The following is a 20,878-nucleotide window of genomic DNA, read 5'->3' on the forward strand; positions in this document are numbered from 1 at the left end:
GGCTGGCTTGGCTCTCGTCCTCCAGCAGGCTGGCCAGGACATGCTGCGGGGCAGGTGTTGGTTTCCTGAAGACAATAGAAGCACCTCCTGAGGCCTCAGGTCAGAGCTGGCACCGGCCACTTCTGCTGCACCCAAGGCAGCCTGGATCCAAGGGTTTGGGGAACTAGACTCCTGTTGTAGCTGCAGGAGGTGTGGATACACAGACAGAAAGAGAACCAGGCCCATTTCTTCAATCAGACTGTCCTATCCCTGGTTGAGCTGAGAGCCGGCCAGGGCCATGCCCTTCCAGTCCACCCCAACACCATCTCCCTGACTGTGCTCAGAGGTCACAGGGGCTATTTTGATGAGAACTTGAATCTAGAAACTGGTGCACAAATTCTCTGCACCCACACCACTCGAATACCACTCTGTGGACATGCACATTCATGGCCACACATGCTAACACATTCAAGTACCCTCACACAAGTTCACACCCCCACATATACACCACAGTCACACCTGCACACGTGGTCACATGCTCACAGATGTTCACATATACCCACACTCACACACCGGCACTTATGCATGCCTACACATGTTCACATGCATGCACTCACACACACACACACACACGCTTTCACAAGCTCAGGTACACTCACACAAATTCTCTGTGCCCATGCCGTCACACACATGTACTCATACCTGCTCACACTCACTCCTACAATCACACACTCTGCGCTCTGCCATGGGAAAGCGGGGGACTGACTGCCCTCTCCGCTGACATCAGACAAGTTCAGCTGGAAGAAGTCAGGCCACCTCCTCCGGGTAACTCTCAGTCTTCCCCCATCCTGAGCAGCAAGAGGGTGGAGGCTGATGGGGACCCCTGTGGACCAGGTCCTGGCTCTGACACTCACAGTGGGATCCCAGCAGGCCACTGGCCTCTCCGGGCCTAGTCTCCCCTCTGAACATTGAGGGAAGGAGTTGATGCCCGCAGGGGCCCTGCTCCTGGGAGCCCATGCTCCCAGCAGCAGCTTCCTGGGCCCGTGGGTGGGTCAGGCCAGACGGGTGAGGTCGTAGAGCCGGGAGGGACTTGAGAACTTCCCAGAGGTGGCAGCTCACAGCAGAGGATTTCCAAGCCCCACACGAATAGCAAGGCTTTCACACGAGCATGTGTGAACTCAGGAGGGGCAGCCGGAGAGCAGAGGCAGCGGGGAGCAGGCAGCAGCGGGCAAGGCGGCGGTGACAGCCGGGTGAGTACACCTGCCCTTCCAGGAGCAAGGCCCAGGCCAGTGCCTGGGTGAGACAGGGGACCTGGGGCGAGTCAGGGGACCTGGGGCGAGACAGGGGACCTGGGGCGAGTCAAGGGACCTGGGGCGAGTCAGGGGACCTGGGGCGAGACAGGGGACCTGGGGCGAGTCAGGGGACCTGGGGCGAGACAGGGGACCTGGGGTGTGACAGGGACCTGGGGTGAGACAGGGGACATGGGGTGTGACAGGGACCTGGGGCGAGACAGGGGACATGGCGCGAGTCAGGGGACCTGGGGCGAGACAGGGGATATAGGGTGTGACAGGGACCTGGGGCGAGTCAGGGGACCTGGGGCGAGACAGGGGACCTGGGGTGAGACAGGGGATATGGGGTGAGACAGGGGATATGGGGTGAGACAGGGGATATAGTGTGTGACAGGGACCTGGGGTGAGTCAGGGGACCTGGGGCGAGACAGGGGACATGGGGCAAGACAGGGGACATGGGGTGTGACAGGGACCTGGGGTGAGACAGGGGACATGGGGTGTGACAGGGACCTGGGGCGAGACAGGGTACCTGGGGCGAGACAGGGACCTGGGGCGAGACAGGGAACCTGGGGCGAGACAGGGGACCTGGGGCGAGACGGGACATGGGGTGTGACAGGGACATGGGGTGTGACAGGGACCTGGGCTGAGACGGGACCTGGGATGAGATGGGGATCTGGGAAGAGACAGGGGACCTAGGGTGAGACAGGGGACGTGGGACAGGGGACATGGGGCGAGGCAGGGGACGTGGGGTGAGACAGGGGACATGGGACGAGACAGGGGATGTGGGGTGAGACAGGGGACCTGGGGCGAGACAGGGGACCTGGGGCGAGTCAGGGGACCTGGGGCGAGACAGGGGACCTGGGGCGAGTCAGGGGACCTGGGGCGAGACAGGGGACCTGGGGCGAGACAGGGGACCTGGGGCGAGTCAGGGGACCTGGGGCGAGACAGGGGACCTGGGGTGTGACAGGGACCTGGGGTGAGACAGGGGACATGGGGTGTGACAGGGACCTGGGGCGAGACAGGGGACATGGCGCGAGTCAGGGGACCTGGGGCGAGTCAGGGGACCTGGGGCGAGACAGGGGACCTGGGGTGAGACAGGGGATATGGGGTGAGACAGGGGATATAGTGTGTGACAGGGACCTGGGGCGAGACAGGGGACATGGGGCGAGTCAGGGGACCTGGGGTGAGACAGGGGACATGGGGTGTGACAGGGACCTGGGGCGAGACAGGGTACCTGGGGCGAGACAGGGACCTGGGGCGAGACAGGGTACCTGGGGCGAGACAGGGTACCTGGGGTGAGTCAGGGACCTGGGGCAAGACAGGGGACCTGGGGCGAGACAGGGGACCTGGGGCGAGATGGGACATGGGGTGTGACAGGGACATGGGGTGTGACAGGGACCTGGGCTGAGACGGGACCTGGGATGAGATGGGGATCTGGGAAGAGACAGGGGACCTAGGGTGAGACAGGGGACGTGGGGTGAGACAGGGGACCTGGGACAGGGGACATGGGGCGAGGCAGGGGACGTGGGGTGAGACAGGGGACCTGGGACAGGGGACATGGGATGAGACAGGGGATGTGGGGTGAGACAGGGGACCTGGGGCGAGACAGGGACCTGGGGTGTGACAGGGACTTGGGCCGAGACAGGGACCTGGGGTGAGACGGGGGAGGTGGGACAGGGGACCTGGGGTGAGACAGGGGACGTGGGACGAGATGGGGGACCTGGGGGAGACAGGAGACATGAGGGGTGACAGAGGAACTGGGGCAAGGCACATCAGATGCCAGGCAAGTAGAGAGGAGGAGACCACTGGGCAGAGACGGCGGTGACCCTGGTCCTTCCCCAGCCGGCACTAAGTGGGCAGGACAGCTCCCAGGCCTCTGAATTCCTGGCCTCCCTCTGATGGGGATCCTCAGCTTGGGACCACGGCCAGGTGTTGGGCTAAAGAAAGGGCGTGGTTCTTCTCTCCTCAAAGCCAGTCACTGAGAAGACTCAGGTATCCCCTGAGACCCTTGGCCTCCAACCATCCTCTCAGGGAACCGGAATCCTCCTCAGCTTTTCCCACCTTCCCCCACCCTCCCTCTCCTTACCCAACCACCCCCCTCCCTTGAGGAAGGCTGAAAGGTGATTCCAACCCTGTCCCTCCCTTCTCCAAGGAAAGAGAAGGACCTGACAGATTCTGAGCTGGCAAGGGGCTTAGGGGCAAATATTATCTCGCCTCTCTTTTATAGATGAGGAAACAGAGGCCCAGCAAGGGGAAGGGGCTGTCCCCCAGGCCCTCGATGCAGAGCGGGCAGCAGAGCATAGTGGAAACCTTCAGAGGGGCCAGGCGGTAGGGGTGGGGAGAGGCCTACCCTCCTCCAGCAGGTGTGTGCATCTGGCACCATCATCTCTGGGACAGCAGAGCAGGTCTGACCCGTCCTGAATGGGCTGGGATTGGAGAAGCCCAGTAGCTTCCTGCCAGCCTGACACCACAGGCTCAGACTTAGAGAGAAGGGACCAATTTCTACCCATCGACACAGAGGTGGGGCCAGGAGGCGGGTCGGGGGTGGGAATAGATGGGGCATCCTTGGAAGACTCGAGCACCTCCCACCAACATCACAGTCACCCAATTGACAGATGGGGAAACTGAGACCCAAAGAGGTTAGGCAACTTGCCCCAGGGCCTGCAGCTGATAGAGCCAGCAGAGGGGTAGGCTGGATTCTTCCCCCTGGGGCCTGAGATCTCAGCCACTCGGCAAAGCTGCCCCCTCCCAGATGTGCAGCGCCCCCCATTCCAGATGTGCTCTTTGCCTTTCATCAAAAGCCTCTCTCCTCCAGCTGGCAACACCTCCCCTTCCCAACTCTTGTCACTGTGAATGAACAAAACTGCTTCTGGCACCTCCTGAGTAAAGTCGATGCTCAGAGACACTCACAAGACAAGTCCAGGCAGCTGAGAGGTGGAGCTGGCCCAGCCCGAGGCGGTGGGCCCGTGAATCAGTGTAGGACCCCAGGGCACCTTGGCTCCGGGGAGGGAAGCCAGTGGTGTCAGTGTCCTGGGCCTCTCTGTGCAGCTCTGTGTCTCAACAGTGTGGCCCCCACATCGGAGGGGCCTCAGGGAACTGGGAAAGAGCAGGCGGTGGAGTGAGAAGACCTAGGTTTGTATCCCAGCTCCATCCCTTACTCTGACCATGTGACCCTGGGCAGGTCACCTTGCTTACGTTCAAAACAACAGGTAATAAGCCCTCTCTCCTGAGCCGTCCATGTCTTTGCCTGCCCACGAAGGTCTTGGAGAGAAGCCCCCAGGGAGAGGACAGTTTACCTCACCCCAGTTTCCACAGGAGTAGGGCTTGAGCACCAAAAAGGATTTTCAGGGACCCATTTTACAGATGGAGAAACTGAGGCTCACAAAGAATAATTCACTGGACAGCGATTATACACATCACTTAATGTCTCTGAGCTCAATTTCTTCATCGGCAAAATGGTAATAGCACCTACTTCATAAGGATGTTACTAGCAACAGAGACTAGAAGCACTGGTTGCCCCCTACATGCCAGGCACTGTGCTGGGCACGAGGCAGGCACTGTTTCTTTTAAAACTCACAGCAACTATGTGAGATTGAAACTGGGATGGTGACTATGCTCTTCTGGCTGCTCTCACGTGAGGCAAACAGCCCCGATATGATCACTGGAGGGTCCAATCTCCTGTTAGGTCACAAGGAGGTTTAGCGCACCAGGATTCTCAGCCCAGCACACGTCAGGGGAGAAGAAGACCTGGAGGACACCCCTCGCTTTCCCACCAGCTTCCCCTCCCCCCAGCTGGTTGACTGCAGTTTCTCCAGGGCCGGATGACAGAGGGAGGAGATGAAGGGACAGGGGAACTAGCTGCTGATCTTGCAAGCACCCAACGCCCTCCTTTGAGGCTAGCAGTGTTTGAGCTGGTTTCTCTGCAGAGGTGCTTTACCAGGTCTCTGGATGTGCCCCCTCATCGCTGGGGGGGGCGTGGTTCTCTCTCCAGTGTACCTCCCCACAAAACCCCTCCCTCAACTCAGAATCACGGGACGCCCAAAATGCAGAAGTGAGTATCAATTTCTCCAAGTGTCCATAAAGCCAGCCCCTCCCTTTTGTCTCAAGGTGAACAGGAAAAGTTCCCTTCCCCTGTATTTAGACTCAGATCACTCTAAATAATCTCTCCAAAATCCACTCTCAGTCTCCATTCCCAGCCATATAGGCAAAGGTGGCAAAGTCACCCAGGAGGTTCACGACCACCTGCTTTTGGGCAAGTTCTACCAGGTCATCTGTGGCACAGCTCACTCCAGTATCTGAACTCAGCTGGAACTTTTGTTTTAACGTCTCTGACAGTTATATCCAATTTCGAGGCCCATGGCCTGGGCCACTCGACTGCACGATTTCTGACCCTCAGTTTGGTGATGGCTTAGTCACTAAGTTGTGTCTGACTCTTGCAATACCATGGACTGTAGCTCGCCAGGCTCCTCTGTCCATGGGATTCTCCAGGCAAGAATACTAAGTGGGTTGCCATGCCCTCCTCCAGGGGATCTTCTGGACAAAGGGATCGAACCTGGATCTCCTGCATTGCAGATGGATTCTTTACTGACTGAGCCACTAGGGAAGCCCTGGCCCTCAGTTTACTGGTCTGCAAAATGGGCTGATTAACACCAACCTCAGGGGCTGTTATAAGGGTCCTTGTTTCCCATACACATGAGGACTCCACAAACTGCAGAAGGCCTTGCAGCTGCTCATATCATGCCTTGTTGATGTCTGGGCATTTCCTGTGTCCCAGGCAGCCGTTCCCCTGGTGGGTATCTGGTAAGCTCCTGGATACAGGGGATCATGTCTTTGCCTCTTTTCCACCTGCCTGTCCCTGATACACGTGCATCAGGGTTTATGGCAAGGTGACTGATTCATTCATATTCATTCACAAGGAAAATAGAGTCTCTTTTTGGGTGGCACATAGCTAGGGGCATGGGCCGGGTGGCTTCTGGAACCCAACAGAACGGTGGTCCCTGGCCTGATGGTGCGGCTGTTCTGATGGCAGCTTCAGAGAGAGATTTCAAGTCTCAGGAGCTCTGTGACACTTTCATTGCCTCTTAACCCGCGACATCAGCTGAGAGCCTATTTTTGTAGGTGTTTTCTTTGCATCTAAGGGGGAGTGAGGTCTCAGTTTAAGCAAGTTTCTCACCACCCACCTTGGGAGAGATGCCGTTAATTACACTTATGCTCCCTTCTGAGGCCGCTCTGGGCCCCCTTGGAGAGCCCAGGAAGGGTGTAGGTCATGCTGCTGCTTCTTGGGACCCCAGAGAGTGTTCAGATACACTCCAAATTGCCATGGGTCCCAGGCAGGGTTTTCACCTATGCTGAAAGTGTTAGTCACTCAGTTGTGTCCGACTCTTTGTGACCCCAGGGACTATAGCCCGCCAGGCTCCTCTGTCCATGGAATTCTCCAGTGAAAAATACTGGAGTGGGTTGCCATTCCCTTCTCCAGGGGATCTTGCCAAGTCAGGGGTCAAACCCAGGCCTCCCGTGTTGCAGGAGGGTTCTTTACCATCTGAGCCACCAGTGAGCCTTGTCCCTGATGAAATGACAACTCTACAGGCAAAACAGCACCGAGTTAAATGTGTTTCACCTAAAGGTTTTGTCCTTTTATTCTAAAATCATGCCCTTCTTCCCTCTCTGGTGCTAAATATCCTTTCCAAGTGATGGTGACAACGTGGGTGATTTCTTTAAATGAACTTGCGTGAGGAAGTAGAAAGTTGGCAAACTCAGGCCCCATTGGTTGGTTATTTGCTTCTCTGTGGACTCCAAGTATTTCATTTATTTTTTATTAATTTATATTGGAGTATAGTCGTATATTTTAAATTAACTTTTATTCCAAGCATTTTAGAACTAGTATTCCAAAGAGTGGAGTACAGGATTGATCCCCTCACTCTGACAAAGGCAGGACTTGAACCCAGGAGTAAATGCCTCCCATCAATATGACAGTCCTTCTACCAGGAGACCAGAGTCCAGAACCACCCCACTTCTTCAATACTGAGGTGCTGTGTGACCGCGGGAGACACAGTCACCCTCTCTGAACCTCTAGTGCCTCATCTCTGTGCTGTGCTTCGTCACTCAGCCGTGTCCAACTCTTTGAGACTCATTGGACTGTAGCCCACCAGGATCCCCTGGCCACGGGGTTTTTGAGGCAAGAATACTGGAGGAGTTGCTATTTCCTTCTCCAGGGGATCTTCCCCACACAGGATTGAGCCCGTGTCCCCTGTGTCTCCTGTACTGCAGGCAGATTCTTTATCTGCTGAACCATCTGGGAAACATCTCTAAGCAGAGCTAACCATCCATGCCTTCTCTCCCTTAGACTGAGATGAGGACTTAAATGTTCATTACTCACACCTCAGGAAGCAAAGACTCCTGGGGCAGGAGGGGTTCTCCTCAGCCCAGACCCTCTGTCTCCCAGCATCTCACTCTGGTCCCATGTGCTTGGACTGCCACGGACTCTTCCACAACATCCTCAGCAGTTGCCTACTCTTCTCAAATACGTCTGGTGAAGAGGGAAAAGGCCAATAGGCAGGGAAAGAAAAAGATGGAAGACGCGAGAAAGAGAAAAGGAAGGAACGCGGCGGGGGGGAGGTGAGAGCAGAATAGCCGCCTCTGAGGACCTGAGTTTCAGGTCTGCATCCTCCCTGAAGACACGAATGAGCTCACAACCAGTGAGGGGGAATCAGTTCCCACCTCCACCAGCACCTTGTCCTAGCAGAGCCCTGCTCTACGTTGCCAGGACAAGACGTTCTTTTTTTTTTTTTTTTAACTTTTTATTCTGTATTGGGGTATAGCTGATTAATTAACAATATTATGATAGTTTCAGGTGCACAGCAAAGGGACTCAGCCATACATATACAAGTATCCATCCTCCCCCAGACTCTCCTCCCATCTGGGTTGCCACACAATGCTGAGCAGAGTTCTCTGTGCTATACAGTAGGTCCTTGTTGGTTATCCCTTTTAAATATAGCAGTGTGCACCTGTCCATCCCAAGGGACATGCCTTGTTAATTCTTCTTCCTACTCCCAGCCCTGAGCTTGGTGCTCAGTCAATGCTGTCATCATCTGTTGGGCTGAACTACAAGCTTCTCTTGCTCTTTCCACCAGACACAATGCTCCTGGAGGGCATAGATTCTGTACCTGACTCCTAGCAATGGTTAGACTTTGAAGGATGGCTTTTCTCAAGGTTGTGTGTTATTTTAGTTCACACCAAACCCTATGAGGTTATCTCTCAGTGTTATTATCCCCACTTTACAGATAAGGAAACTGAGGTTGGGGCAGGTGGCCATCTTGCCCCCAGGTCTCCCGGTACCCAGAGGAGCCAGGATTCAAGTCCCAGCTTCTATCTGCAAAGTCATGTGCTGAACCAATTAACGCCAATGAGAAGGATGCCTGTTCTTTGTTTCATTGTATAATCTGGCAGGTTCATCCCTCTGCTGTGTCCGAGTAAGCCCATCTCCTGACAGTTGGGTGGTTTTCCCCAAAGCATTTGCTCAGACCAGCTATGCATAAAGTTTCCATAATCCATGCCTGGCTTGTCTAGGATAATAGTGATTGCTTACGTGGCCAAGAGGAAGGATCCCACAGCAGGAAATCACCCAGGGGGATTATTTACACAAGCTCATTAGCCATGGGCTAAGGGACAGGAAGTGGTGGGTGAGCTCCAGTCCCCTGTGCAGAGATGCTCAGCTCCGGCTCACACTAGGTGTGTGTCCTTGAGTAAGTCACTTGCCCTTTCCGGGCAAAGGAGGCAATTTAAATGCATGTTCCTCCTAAAGGTCCTTTCCATGTAATAATAGCAGAGATGGAGAATGTGGTTTCTAGGGTCAGAAAGACTGGATTCAAGTCTTGGCCTTGCCTCACGTTGATCTCTGACATCCCTCTACTTCCCTGAGGGAAGCTTCTCTCCTTCACTGAGCAGAGGTTTTGGTGCCAGCCTCTGGGGACTGCAGTGAACAGGGGTAGGTAGGCAGGCAGGTTGTTGATAAACTGACAATCTCTTATGCAGGTGTGTAACCATCTTCACTATCATTATTATTTCCGGAGCCTCTGTCTCCCAGGCTCTCGATGAGCACGATGTCCACGGCTCCCTCCAGCAATGGGGTGTTTGTCGTCATCCCACCCAGCAACACCAGTGGCCTCCGCTCGCCCCAAGCCATCCTGCCCACCTCCCTGTGCCAGCCTCCAGGGATCATGCAGTACGAGGAGCCGCCGCTGGGGGCGCAGACACCACGGGTCACCCAGCCACCAGACCTGCGGCCCGGGGAGACATTCCTGACCGGAGAGCCCAAGGCTTTGGGGGTAAGAACAGCCTCTCCGACCATCTGGGGCATAGGTGCTGGGCAAGGAGGGAGCACTCATGCACCTTGGAGATAATGTGCTACGCTTGGTCGCTCAGTCGTGTCTGACTCTTTGCAACCCTATGGACTGCAGCTCACCAGGCTCCTCTGTCCATGCGGATTCTCCAGTCAAGAATCCTGGAGTGGGTTGTCATGCCCTCCTCCAGGGGATATTCCCAGTCCCGGGATCAAACCCAGGTCTCCTGCATTGCAGGTGGATTCTTTACTGTCTGAGCCACCAGGGCAGCAATTGGTAGATGCTTAGTGAGGACTTGAGGATGCAGCCGTGCACCAGGCAGACAAGGACCGTTCTGCAGAGCTGACAGAGAGTAAACCGTGAACAAATGACTGCTGCTGCTGCTGCTAACTTGCTTCAGTCGTGTCTGACTCTGTGCGACCCCATAGACGGCAGCCCACCAGGCTCCCCCATCCCTGGGATTCTCCAGGCAAGAACACTGGAGTGGGTTGCCATTTCCTTCTCCGATGCATGAAAGTGAAAAGTGAAAGTGAATTTGCTCAGTCGTGCCCAATTCTTAGCGACCCCGTGGATTGCAGCCCACCAGGCTCCTCCGCCCATGGGATTTTCCAGGCAAGAGTGCTGGAGTGAGGTGCCATTGCCTTCTCTGAACAAATGACTGAGATAACTCCAAATTAGGCAGTGAGGTAAAAAATGACCATGGGGGAGGGGCAACACTAGGAAAGATGGACAGAGAGGTCTGTCTGGGGAGATGACATTGTAGCTAATAATCTAGATGTTGGGCTGAAGCCAGCAAAGTGAGGGTCAGAGACTGGCTCATCGGATGAGGAAACAGCAAGTGCAGAGGCCTTGAGGTGGCTTGTTCAAAGACAAAATAGAAGGTGGACATGGTTGGAAGGTCATGAGCAGAGGAAGGAGGGAGATGAGATGAAGCTGAAGTGGTAGCCAAGGCCAGCTCTTGCCTCCTGCAGGGCTGACAGTCCAATCTCAGATGGCCTTGAGATATTGATCCTTGAGATATTGATCTCTTGGAGGGACAGTAGATAGACAGATAGATACACATATTTTTCTATATATTATATGCGGAGTGTCTTCAGTTTATCCCTCCCCTCTGCCTCAGTTTGTCATAGTAGAAGATGAAAAAACATAGTTTAATTGATGATGATGGTGGTGATGACCACAATGATGACAACTCTCATTTACTGAGTGCCCCTGAGAGGTGTGCTGCTGCTGCTAAGTCGCGTCAGTCATGTCTGACTCTCTGCGACCCCACAGACAGCAGCCCAACAGGCTCCTCTGTCCCTGGGATTCTCCAGGCAAGAATACTGGAGTGGGTTGCCATTTCCTTCTCCAGTGCATGAAAGTGAAAATTGAAAGTGAAGTCGCTCAGTCGTGTCCTACTCTTAGCGACCCCATGGACTGCACCCTATGAGGCTCCTCCGTCCATGGGATTCTCTAGGCAAGAGCACTGGAGTGGGGTGCCATTGCCTTCTCCATCGAGAGGGGAGCACACTGGGCCAAAGAATTTGCACTCATTGTCTCCTTAGGGTCTCATCACCACTTGTGAGACAGGGATCACAGTTCCCATTGGACAGATTAGGGAGCTTAGGCTCATCAATGCTAAGTTGCTGGCCCAAGGCTCGGGCTTGAATATGCTGGAACTTAGGAGCCTAAAGGCTGCACCAGCTCCACTGGGGCAGGAATGGACTGGAAGCAATGGACAAAGATGGCGGATCCATTGCTGGAGACTGGAAATCTCCAACCAGACTCTGGGACAATGCCCCCAAAGGGCTTTGCTGAGACAAACGCAATTTACTGAAAAATATAAAAAGGAGAAACTATATATATATAGGTTTAAGGAGTGTCAGCCAGGGAGAATACTGGCTCTAGAGTTAGTTGGCCTGCCACTTCCTAGCTGGGAGACCTCGCACAAATTACTGAATATCTCTGAACCTCATTTTCCTCAACTTCCTCATTTCTGAAAGCAGGATAGTAATTTTAGGATACCTACCTCATCACATGAGGGTTAAAAGAGATAATGTCTGTAAAACACCCAGCACATCGCTTAGTGCAGACAGGCATTTGCTAAGTGGCAGCCGGTGTCTTACGAGGAGTAACTGGAGTAGCAGTGTTGATCCAGTAGCCCGGGAAGGACCGGAGGAGAGCAGCCTTGGCAACTGGGACGTGATGCCCCATAAAGGGCACAAAAAAGATGGAAGACATGTGACCAAAGAGAGAAGGAAAGAGAGGATTCAAGGGGTCACGCCTTTAAATGTACAAATGCTTGGCTCTCATGTTAGGAAGACATATATATATATATATATATATATATATATATATATATATATGGCACATGATCCTAAGATACCATTCTACAGCCCGAACTGCCCATAAATGGACCACAGGGAGCACCTCATCACTTAGGGAGTCCATTTAGAAGTCAGGAGATGGACAGGTTCCTGGATTAGGATCTTTCCTTATAGCTCCGTCAGTAAAGAATGTGTCTGCAATGGAGGAGACCCGGGTTTGATTCCTGGGTCGGGAAGACTCCCTGGAGGAGGAGTTGGCAACCCACTCCAGTCTTCCTGCCTGGAGCATTCCATGGACAGAGGAGCCTGGCAGGCTATAGTACATGGGGTCGCAAGAGTTGGATACAACTTAGTGACTGAACCACCACCACCACCTGGATATACAGAGGCTAAGTTCAGCAGCTGTCAATGTCCCTTTCCACTCAGTTCTAGATTCAGTCGTTAACAAAACCATTCGGAAAAGAGGGACTTCCCTGGTGGTCCAGTGGTTAAGAATCTGCCTTGCAAGACAGGTGGACAAGGGATCAATTCCTGGTCGGGGAAGTAATATCCCACAGCCTGCCTGCCGCAACTAATGAGCATTGTGCACTTTGCAGCCTGCATGCTCCAACTAGAGAATCCATGCTGCGTGATGAAGGATCCTGCATGCCTCAACCAAGACCCAAAGCAGCCAAATAAATAATTACTTTAAAACAAACGAACAAAACAGAAAAAAAAAACCACCCACTTAGAAAGAAACGTGGCAGCATGAACCAGAAGCCCACATTGTTCTCATCCTTGGGAAAACCATCTCACTTCTGAGAATGATCAGTGGGGTGCTGGGAAACCACTCCTTTAATTAATTGATTAATCAATATAAAATCTAAGTCCAGATTCCAGCTGGTAGGCAGCAGCTCCTGCACGTGACTGGGATACATCAATGACACTCCAATGAGAAAAACACCCAAGGAGATACCTGTGCAGGCTGCAAGGGCACAAGGAAGGAAGCGGTGAGGCAGTCAGCTCAGGGAATGCTGAGCCATTGACACGAGGGCTAAGAAGCCAAGTAGCTTGAGACCTGGTCAGAGCAAAAGGCAAACCCGTGGAGACATGGAAACAGAAGGGTGGGTCCTGAAAGCTGTGGGGAACTGGCTTTCCATCTTAAAATACCGTGTCTTTCACAGTTGTTATAATGAGGTCTCCTTAAAAGAAGGGAATCTGAGTTTATTTCCGAGTTGCTGAGGGTTCAAAGCGGGACTGCAGGGCGCTGCCACGCTCTCCTCTACGGCCGGCAGGGGGCGGTGTGGAGCCCGCCGCGCCCGCCTGGCTGAGCCGCTGTCTGCTGCCCGCAGACCGTCCAGATTCTCATCGGCCTTATCCACCTGGGCTTCGGCGGCGTGCTGCTCATGGTCCGCCGCGGCCACTTGGGGATGCTCTTCATCGAAGGCGGCGTCCCTTTCTGGGGAGGAGCCTGCGTGAGTGCCTGGGCCCTCTGGGCGGGGGGCTGTGCCCAGGCTCATTCTCCTGGGCACAGCTGCTCCTGGGTGGGGGCCTGAGCCTAAATTTAACTCTCAACCACAAACCCTAATCATGACCTGACCCAGATGCCACTCCCTTGTGTGAAAAGCTCCCAGCATAGAGCTTAGCCTACTCCCCCCAAAAGAGGATGGAATGAAGGAGATGAAGGCAGGGGCTAAGGACACTAAACACCTGTAGTTACCCGGCTTCCATCCTTCAAACTTCTAAGCGTTCTTGATTGTTTGTTTGCTAAGTGTGCGTCTTCCCAAATTAGAATGGAAGCCTCATGAGGGCAGAAATCTTGTCTGTCTTATCCAACTCTGCTAGGATCTTGCCACATGCCTGCTGCTCAGGAAATGTCTGATGAGTGAATGTCTGCAGGAGCAATGCCTTCCCTATCGATGACACAGTGTCAATGAAAACATTCCTCTTGCAAGCCATGGCTCTAGTTCCCTGGACAGGGGCTCCTAGTAACCATGGGACACCCTCACAGAGCGATCGCAAGTGCCTGGCCAGGAGGCCAAGAAGGTGGCATCCAGGAGGCTGCTGGCCTCTCCCTGATACCCATGGCCTTGACAGTGCCAGGCATAGTGTGCCCTGCCCAGTGTCCTGGCTGAAGCCTCACTAGGATACCCACTTCCCCACACAGTTCATCATCTCGGGGTCCCTCTCAGTGGCAGCCGAGAAGAACCACACCAGTTGCCTGGTAAGTCTGAATGGGAGACCCAGGGGTGAGGTGGGGCCACAGCCAGGCTCCACTCTGCTCTGCCTCCAAAGATGCTCCTTCAACAAGCACTCCACAGGGGTGCCTCCTGCTGGAGGCCAGGCATGGGACAACACCCAGATAGCCAGACACAGCCCCTGCCCTACCTACAGGAGAGAAGAAACCAAGACGCACTTTCAGAATACCCTGAGAGGCAGAAAGTGAGGGTCCACAGATGAAGTGCTCATGGCCCAGAGAAAGGGACAAGGCAAAAAGCCCTCCTGAACAGGAGATGGCTGGGCTGGGCCTTGGTGGGCATGTGGGATTGAGAAATCCTGAAGGACGAGCATGAGGATGCAAGGAGGGACGGTGGGCAGGGTCACCGTGGAAACTATGTGTGACCACTTGACCAGGGCAAAAGTCTTGGAAGGGAAGTGCAGAGAAGTTAGAGATGCACTGGGTCGACATCTCAGACAGCTCCATGCCTTCTGTGGGTGACTGGGGGGGAGGGCAGGGGGCAATGGAGGCTTTGGATGGGAGAGTGTTGAGCATCGCACCAGAGTCAAGTCCCTGCCCTCATGGAGCTTACATTCTAATGTCTGATAAGACACCCCCCACCCCCACCTAAAACAAAACAAAACACACAGATAAGGTCTTTACAGAGTGAAAAGTGCTGAACAAAGCCCAGGGATAATAGGAGGAATTCTGCTCAGCTGGGAGAGTCTGCAGTCCCTGAGCAGGTGTCACTGAGCCATTGTTCAGAGGGCAGCAGCCATACAGGAGCCTGGAGACCACTATCCCGGGCTAGAGGATGAGAAGAGGCCAGGACCTTGGATCACAGCAAACCAGGGGCTGAATGGGAGGAACTAAGCCAAGAGGGAAAGGTGGGGAGACACTCGTGGATGGAGTCAAGTTTTAGGGCAGTGGGAGGCCAGCGAGGCTGGAGCCCAAGGTGTGAGCGGGAGAAGTGAAAGTGTAGTTGCTCAGTTGTGTCCGACTCTTTGTAACCCCATGGACTGTAGCCCACCAGGCTCCTCTGTCCATGGAATTCTCCAGGCAAGAATACTGGAGTGGGTTGCCGTTCCCTTCTCCAGGGGATCTACTCCACCTAGGAATTAAAGCTGAGTCTCCTGCATTACAGGCAGAGCTTTTACTGTCTGAGCCACCAGGGAGCAGGAGAATCGGTGCTCTACTTACACTCCCGAGAGCTGCTGAGTAGAGAATGGATTGTAACAGGACAGGACTGGACACAGGGAGCCCTCAGAATCAAACCTATATCCCCCCACCCCCAGGCTGTAAAGGCTGGATGGAGGCAGGGAGAGGGGGGGCTGATTTACTCTGCCCCATGCTCACAGCACCCTGGACAGTGTCTGGCAGGCACTAGGTGCTCAACAGAAGTTTTCATTCATCAGTTAACTGATTATGTCTGAGGCTGCTCTGATCTCAGTCGTTGGCTGATCAACGACCTCATCCAAAGTAAGAGGAGTTGGGGTCTTTGAACCTGAGCAAATCCTGCAGTCCCCAGCCCATCCATGAGTGGTCCCCACTTTAAGGCTAGGGCTGTTTAACCAGAAGGCTTCAGCTAGTGGGTCAAAAGAGCATCAGGTTCCAGCAGCATGGGGAGGGTGACCCCTCCACCATCGCCTGGACCACCCAGTGGTCCACGTGTCCCAAGTCCAGAGCCTCCAGATGAGAGTGAGGCCCAGACCTTCGCTCCCCGGACCTCAGGCTCACAGCCCCTGAGTCTCCACTGCCTGGTGCCCTGCAGGCATCTGCAGTGCTTGCTCTGCCAGCCCTTACCTGGGCTCACGTGGAACCCCAACACTTCTCCCAACCTCAGTGTCCACAGCAGAGGGCCTCCCCCGACCCCTGCCCGTGGGCTGGCTGCACCTTCAGGATGCTCAGCCTGAGGGATGGAGCATAGTAATGGGTGGGCAATGAGCCTCTGCAGGCCCCACTTGGGGAGGCCATGAAGGAGGTCGGGCCCCTTTCCCAGCAGCTTCTAAGAAGAGATGCAGGGTAAGACCCGGGGGAGTGGTCAGCAGGGCCATTCGCCTGAGGTCCCCTGGGAAGGACAGGAGGAAAGGAGGTCAAGGAGGACGCAGGTATGGGCATGGGTGTGAGGACCCAGGGGGCGGCAGGAGGCCTGTGGGAGGCTCCCGGGGCAGAGCTGTGGCCTCCTGTCCCTCCTCCTCCTCCCGCCTCCCCTCTCCCCTCCTTTCCCTCCATCTCTACCCCTGCAGGTGAGGATCAGTCTGGGGACCAACATTCTCAGCGCCATGGCGGCCTTTGCAGGGACGGCCATTCTGCTCATGGATTTTGGTGTCACTAACTGGGTGTGTTGTCCGACGTCCCCAGGAGTGGGAAAACTTGAAGAAGAGTAACAGCCACATCCAGGAGGAGGCGCGGGTGGGGGGAAGGAAGGTTGTAGGGCCCTGGACATCAGCAGAGTCTGCCAATCCCAAGAGACCCCCAGGTGTATATGGACCCCAGGACCCTACGTCAAGGGTGGGCGTAGTTGGGGGGTGGGTGGGCGTAGTTGGGGAGTGGCGGGCGGGTCTTGGAGAAGCAATCTTGAGTTCAAGGGAGAGTACGTGTCACGCAGCAGCGGGACCCGCTCCAGCTCTGCCATCAGCTGACTGTGTGATCTTGGGCATGTTATTCTCGCGGCTCTGGGCCCCCTTTCCCCCTCTGTTCTAGAATTCTCGGCTGGCCTTGACTGTGGGTTTTGGTCCCCAGGATGTAGGCAGGGGCTATTTGGCCGTGCTTACCATCTTCACCATACTGGAGTTCTTCATTGCAGTCATTGCCACCCACTTTGGGTGCCAAGCCACTCGCGCCCAAGCTCATGCGGTGAGTGCCTCACACCGCCCCCCGCCCTCCCCCGCCCCGCCCTGCAAAGAGCGCCCTACTCCTACATCTGGTAACTCAGAGGAGTTTCCGCGGGAAGGTTTTCCTCCTGGGTGGCCACCGGGGCGCGCCAGCATCAAGGGACCTGCTGCTCTTTGCGCCTGGATGCGGAGTCCTGGAAGGCGGGCTCTGGGGACGAGGGAGATCGCTGTCGGGGATGAGTGGGACCTTCCAGAAGTTCACAGGTCAAGAGACGTGGGCATCAGGAAGGGCAGCATGACTCGGGTGGGCATTGACCTCCGTTTTCCCCAAACTGGAGGACAGTGCAGACAGAGGGGATGGAGGAAAGGCCTTCGTGGCAAGGGGACCAGTTGGAAGTCAGCCTCTGCGGAAACAAACCTGCAGGCCATGATGCGGGCGGGGACGGGGTAGGGGGGTCCCCCTTGGGAAATGGGTGTGTGCAAAATGGGGTGTGGAGCTGTTGAAAGTCTGAGCAGAGGCCTGTACTCTCAGAGGGGAGGGTGAGTAGAGTGGGGCTCAGGGAAATCAATCTAGAGGGTTTGCCCACTGCGGGGGGCAGGGAGCGGGGCGGAGAGGTAGGGGTTGGAGGCAGGGAAGCCGCCGCAAAGACGCTGCAAGGATGTGGTATCCAAGCCTTGAACCAGTGTAGGGCTGTCCAGAGACAAAGAAATCCAGAACCTTAGTTCTTAGAGAAATCAGACTCCTGTCTGTTTCGTTGCTGTACCTCCAAGGCCCAGATCATAGCTGACTTCAGCAAATACTTATTGGAAATTTAGTTGAACTGGTGAGTGGGGCCAATTCATCCTTGGAGAGTTCACGACTAGGGCGCTGTTCTCACAATTCCCACAAGAGGGCACTGTTGCAACAGCTCCCTGAAGGCGCCGGAGCCACCAGGATTGCCTGGGTTTGTTTTCTTTTGCTTTGCAGCCTGTGATTTTCCTGCCAAATGCCTTCAGCACAGACTTCAACATCTCCAGCCCCGCAGCCTCTCCTCCCCCTGCCTACGATAATGTGGCATATATACCCAAGGAGTCTTCAGAGTAGACCGTCGCTCTGGGGGTTGGAGCCCAGCCTCCCTCACTTTACCCCCTCCCTCTTTTCCCTCCCCACGTTCCTCCACCCTCCCCACCCCGCCATCCCGGGCCCAGCCTCTCCCCACCCTCGCCTTGTTTATCTGGTGGCAGCCCGCCGCCCCAGTCCTCTCATGTTGTGGCACCTAGTGGAGTCCCCGGGGGTGTCTGTCCCACACATTTCCCGCAGTGGTTTATTTCCTAAAAAAGCTAGTTGATGTCAAGGGTATGTGTTCCTCTGCTCCCTGAGCTCCTCCCTTCATCAGAAAATGCCTCCTGATGCCGCCCTGGATTTCTCTCTACTCATTTTGGAAACCCTAGCCTCGCTGGGGCACGGGTTCAAGGGCCGCCCTGGCCCTCAGGCCTTGGGATAGTCATTAAGCTCAGAGAGCCCAGAATCCTCCAGAAGGGAGAAAGTCCAGCTGCAGAGGTCACAGAGCCAAATGGCGGTGGCTTGGCCTCTGGTCACCAGGCCCCAGGACCAGCTCTATAATCTGCTGCCATGTCATCAGGCCTCAGTTTTCCCGCCTGGAAAAGAAAGTGTTGAACCAGATGACATTTAAGACACTTACAGGTCCCCTGGGCTCCCAGAAGTCTAAAGTCTAAGTGAGGCATGTCCCCCGACCCCAACTGCCTGCAGAACTGTTTGGAGGCGCTATTGCCTCAGTCCTGCACACCCTCCAGGGCTGGAGGGAGGCTCAGGATCCCCCCTGGCCTCTCAGTGCTCCCTCTCCCACCACGCCCGCCCCTCTCCACCGGCCCAGCCTGCGGCGAAAGCCACCTCTGAAGGTATGATGAGTTGGGCTGTGTCTCCAGGCCAAGGGGACTGTTCCACCTGGTATTTAGAGGCCCTGGCAGGGGGCTTGTCTCTCATACCACAGAGGGAAATAAACTGTGCTTACAACTTGATCTGGTCTCATAGCAATGACTTGTTTTGTTTTTAACTTTGGGAGCTTTAAAGGGTTGTCCCATATTGATCAGGAGACCTGGGGAACTGTCTCACCATCACAGCAAAAGGGCACCTCTGGAGGCTGGGCTCTGTGTGGAGTGATCCTTACCCTTGTTCTGTCCCCACCTGAACTAAGCAGGCATTCATGTCTCCACTCTACCACTGAAGACAGGGAACCTTGAAGAGGTTAAATCATGTGCACGGGGCCACCAAGCTAGTAAAAGTCAGTGCCAGAATCTGAACCCAGCTTCATCTGACTTCAGGGTCTGTGCTCTTACCATACAGCTCCCCACAGTCCAAACCCAAGTGCATCCCACCAGCTTTTTCCCCTCCCTTCTCCTGTTTCTTCATCCCAGAGACTGGGGCAGGACTGCGTTTCTCAGCACCCCGCTTCTTCATTTAACAAACTTCTGCTCCGTCTTCAAAACCCTATTTTAAGGTTTCTTCTTCCACGAGGTCTTCCCAGAGGAAGTAGTCAGCTAGGTGGCTAAGTGCTAATGAGTCAGAGTGGAGATGAAAATGGGGTAAGAAGGGCCCCCTTTTAAGAAGTCCCTCCATCCTGGGGTCATGCATGTGCAGAGTTGGGTGAGGATCGCAACAGAATTTGGCTTCAAAATCAAGAACCGGGACTTGAGGACATAGAGCTGAGAGCTGAAGACCCCAACTAAATAAAGTTGGGAGAAATGTGTTGGTATATTTCAGAATGGTTTTCCTGCCACACATAGAGGAGATTCGAGACTTTTCTGAATTGAGGGGAGACGTTTGGAGAGAGGAGGGAGAAAGAGGGGGAGAGAGGAGGGAGAAAGAGGGAGAAAGAGCCACAGACTGGGATTTTCCCATCTCTGTGCCCTGTTAACTAAGTTCCACAGAGATGGCCAAAAACTACAGATCAATTAGGAGGAATTAAAGAACTGAGGCTTCTTCACATTCCAGGCTGTAACATGAGGAGACAGCAAGGCCCCTAGAGATGCCCCGTGTCCAGACAGCATGGAGCCAGAATTTGGAGTTGAGATGGCCAAGGGCGTGCCTGATGGCGTGACATGGAGCCCTACACTCCCATGTGGGTATGAGTAAAAGCATCAGAAAGCTTCCCGTGTCCCCCAGGGGAAAGCATAAGAGGCTAAGAGGGCTGACGTGCAATGTGGGTTGTATGAGACTGAAGCATAACAGTAAATAAGAGTGGAGACAGTGGCCACCATGCAAAACCAGCAAGGAAGATCATGCTTCTGGACTGGAAGTCAGGGGAAGTGACTGAGTTACCTTAACTGGCAATATTAAGTCCTGCCGCTGAGAGGAAATGGGAGCTGGAGACATAATTAACAATGAAGCAGAAGAATTCTGAAAACTACTAAAGAGACATTAATGAAATAAATGAAGAGCCATACTATGTTCATGGATTGGAAAGCTTAAAATTTTGTTAAAATGCCATTTATCTCCAAATTTTCCTGTAGACTTCATACATTCCCATTCAAAATTCCAACAGTTTTATTTGGGGAGAAATTGACAAGCTAATTCTAAAGTTCATATGGAAATTCTAAAATATTCATAAGGATCTAAAATATTCAAGAAAACCGTAAAGAAAAACAAAGTTGGATGGCTTAAACTACCAGATTTCAAAACTTATTATAATGCAATAGTAACCAAGACAGCATAGTTTTTAGTGACTAGACAATTAGGTCAATGGAGTTCAGAAACAGACTGTCACCTATATGCTGCTGCTAAGTCACTTCAGTCGTGTCCGACTCTCTGTGACCCCAGAGACGGCAACCCACCAGGCTTCCCCATCCCTGGGATTCTCCAGGCAAGAACACTGGAGTGGGTTGCCATTTCCTTCTCCAATGCATGAAAGTGAAAAGTGAAAGGGAAGTCGCT

General features: G+C 54.2%; 1 protein-coding gene across 1 annotated transcript; it reads left to right on the forward strand.

Annotated features, from left to right (window-relative positions):
- The first annotated feature begins 1,147 nt into the window (after positions 1-1,147).
- MS4A15 (membrane spanning 4-domains A15) lies at positions 1,148-18,031 on the forward strand. Its single transcript, XM_052662514.1, is given in 8 exon segments — positions 1,148-1,229; positions 3,787-3,788; positions 9,338-9,592; positions 13,248-13,370; positions 14,063-14,119; positions 16,360-16,452; positions 16,856-16,969; positions 17,915-18,031. Coding segments are annotated over 8 exon segments (843 nt in total).
- The last annotated feature ends 2,847 nt before the right edge of the window (positions 18,032-20,878 follow it).

This window comes from Budorcas taxicolor, chromosome 25, assembly GCF_023091745.1.
Source record: "Budorcas taxicolor isolate Tak-1 chromosome 25, Takin1.1, whole genome shotgun sequence".
Classification (NCBI taxonomy): Eukaryota; Metazoa; Chordata; class Mammalia; order Artiodactyla; family Bovidae; genus Budorcas; species Budorcas taxicolor.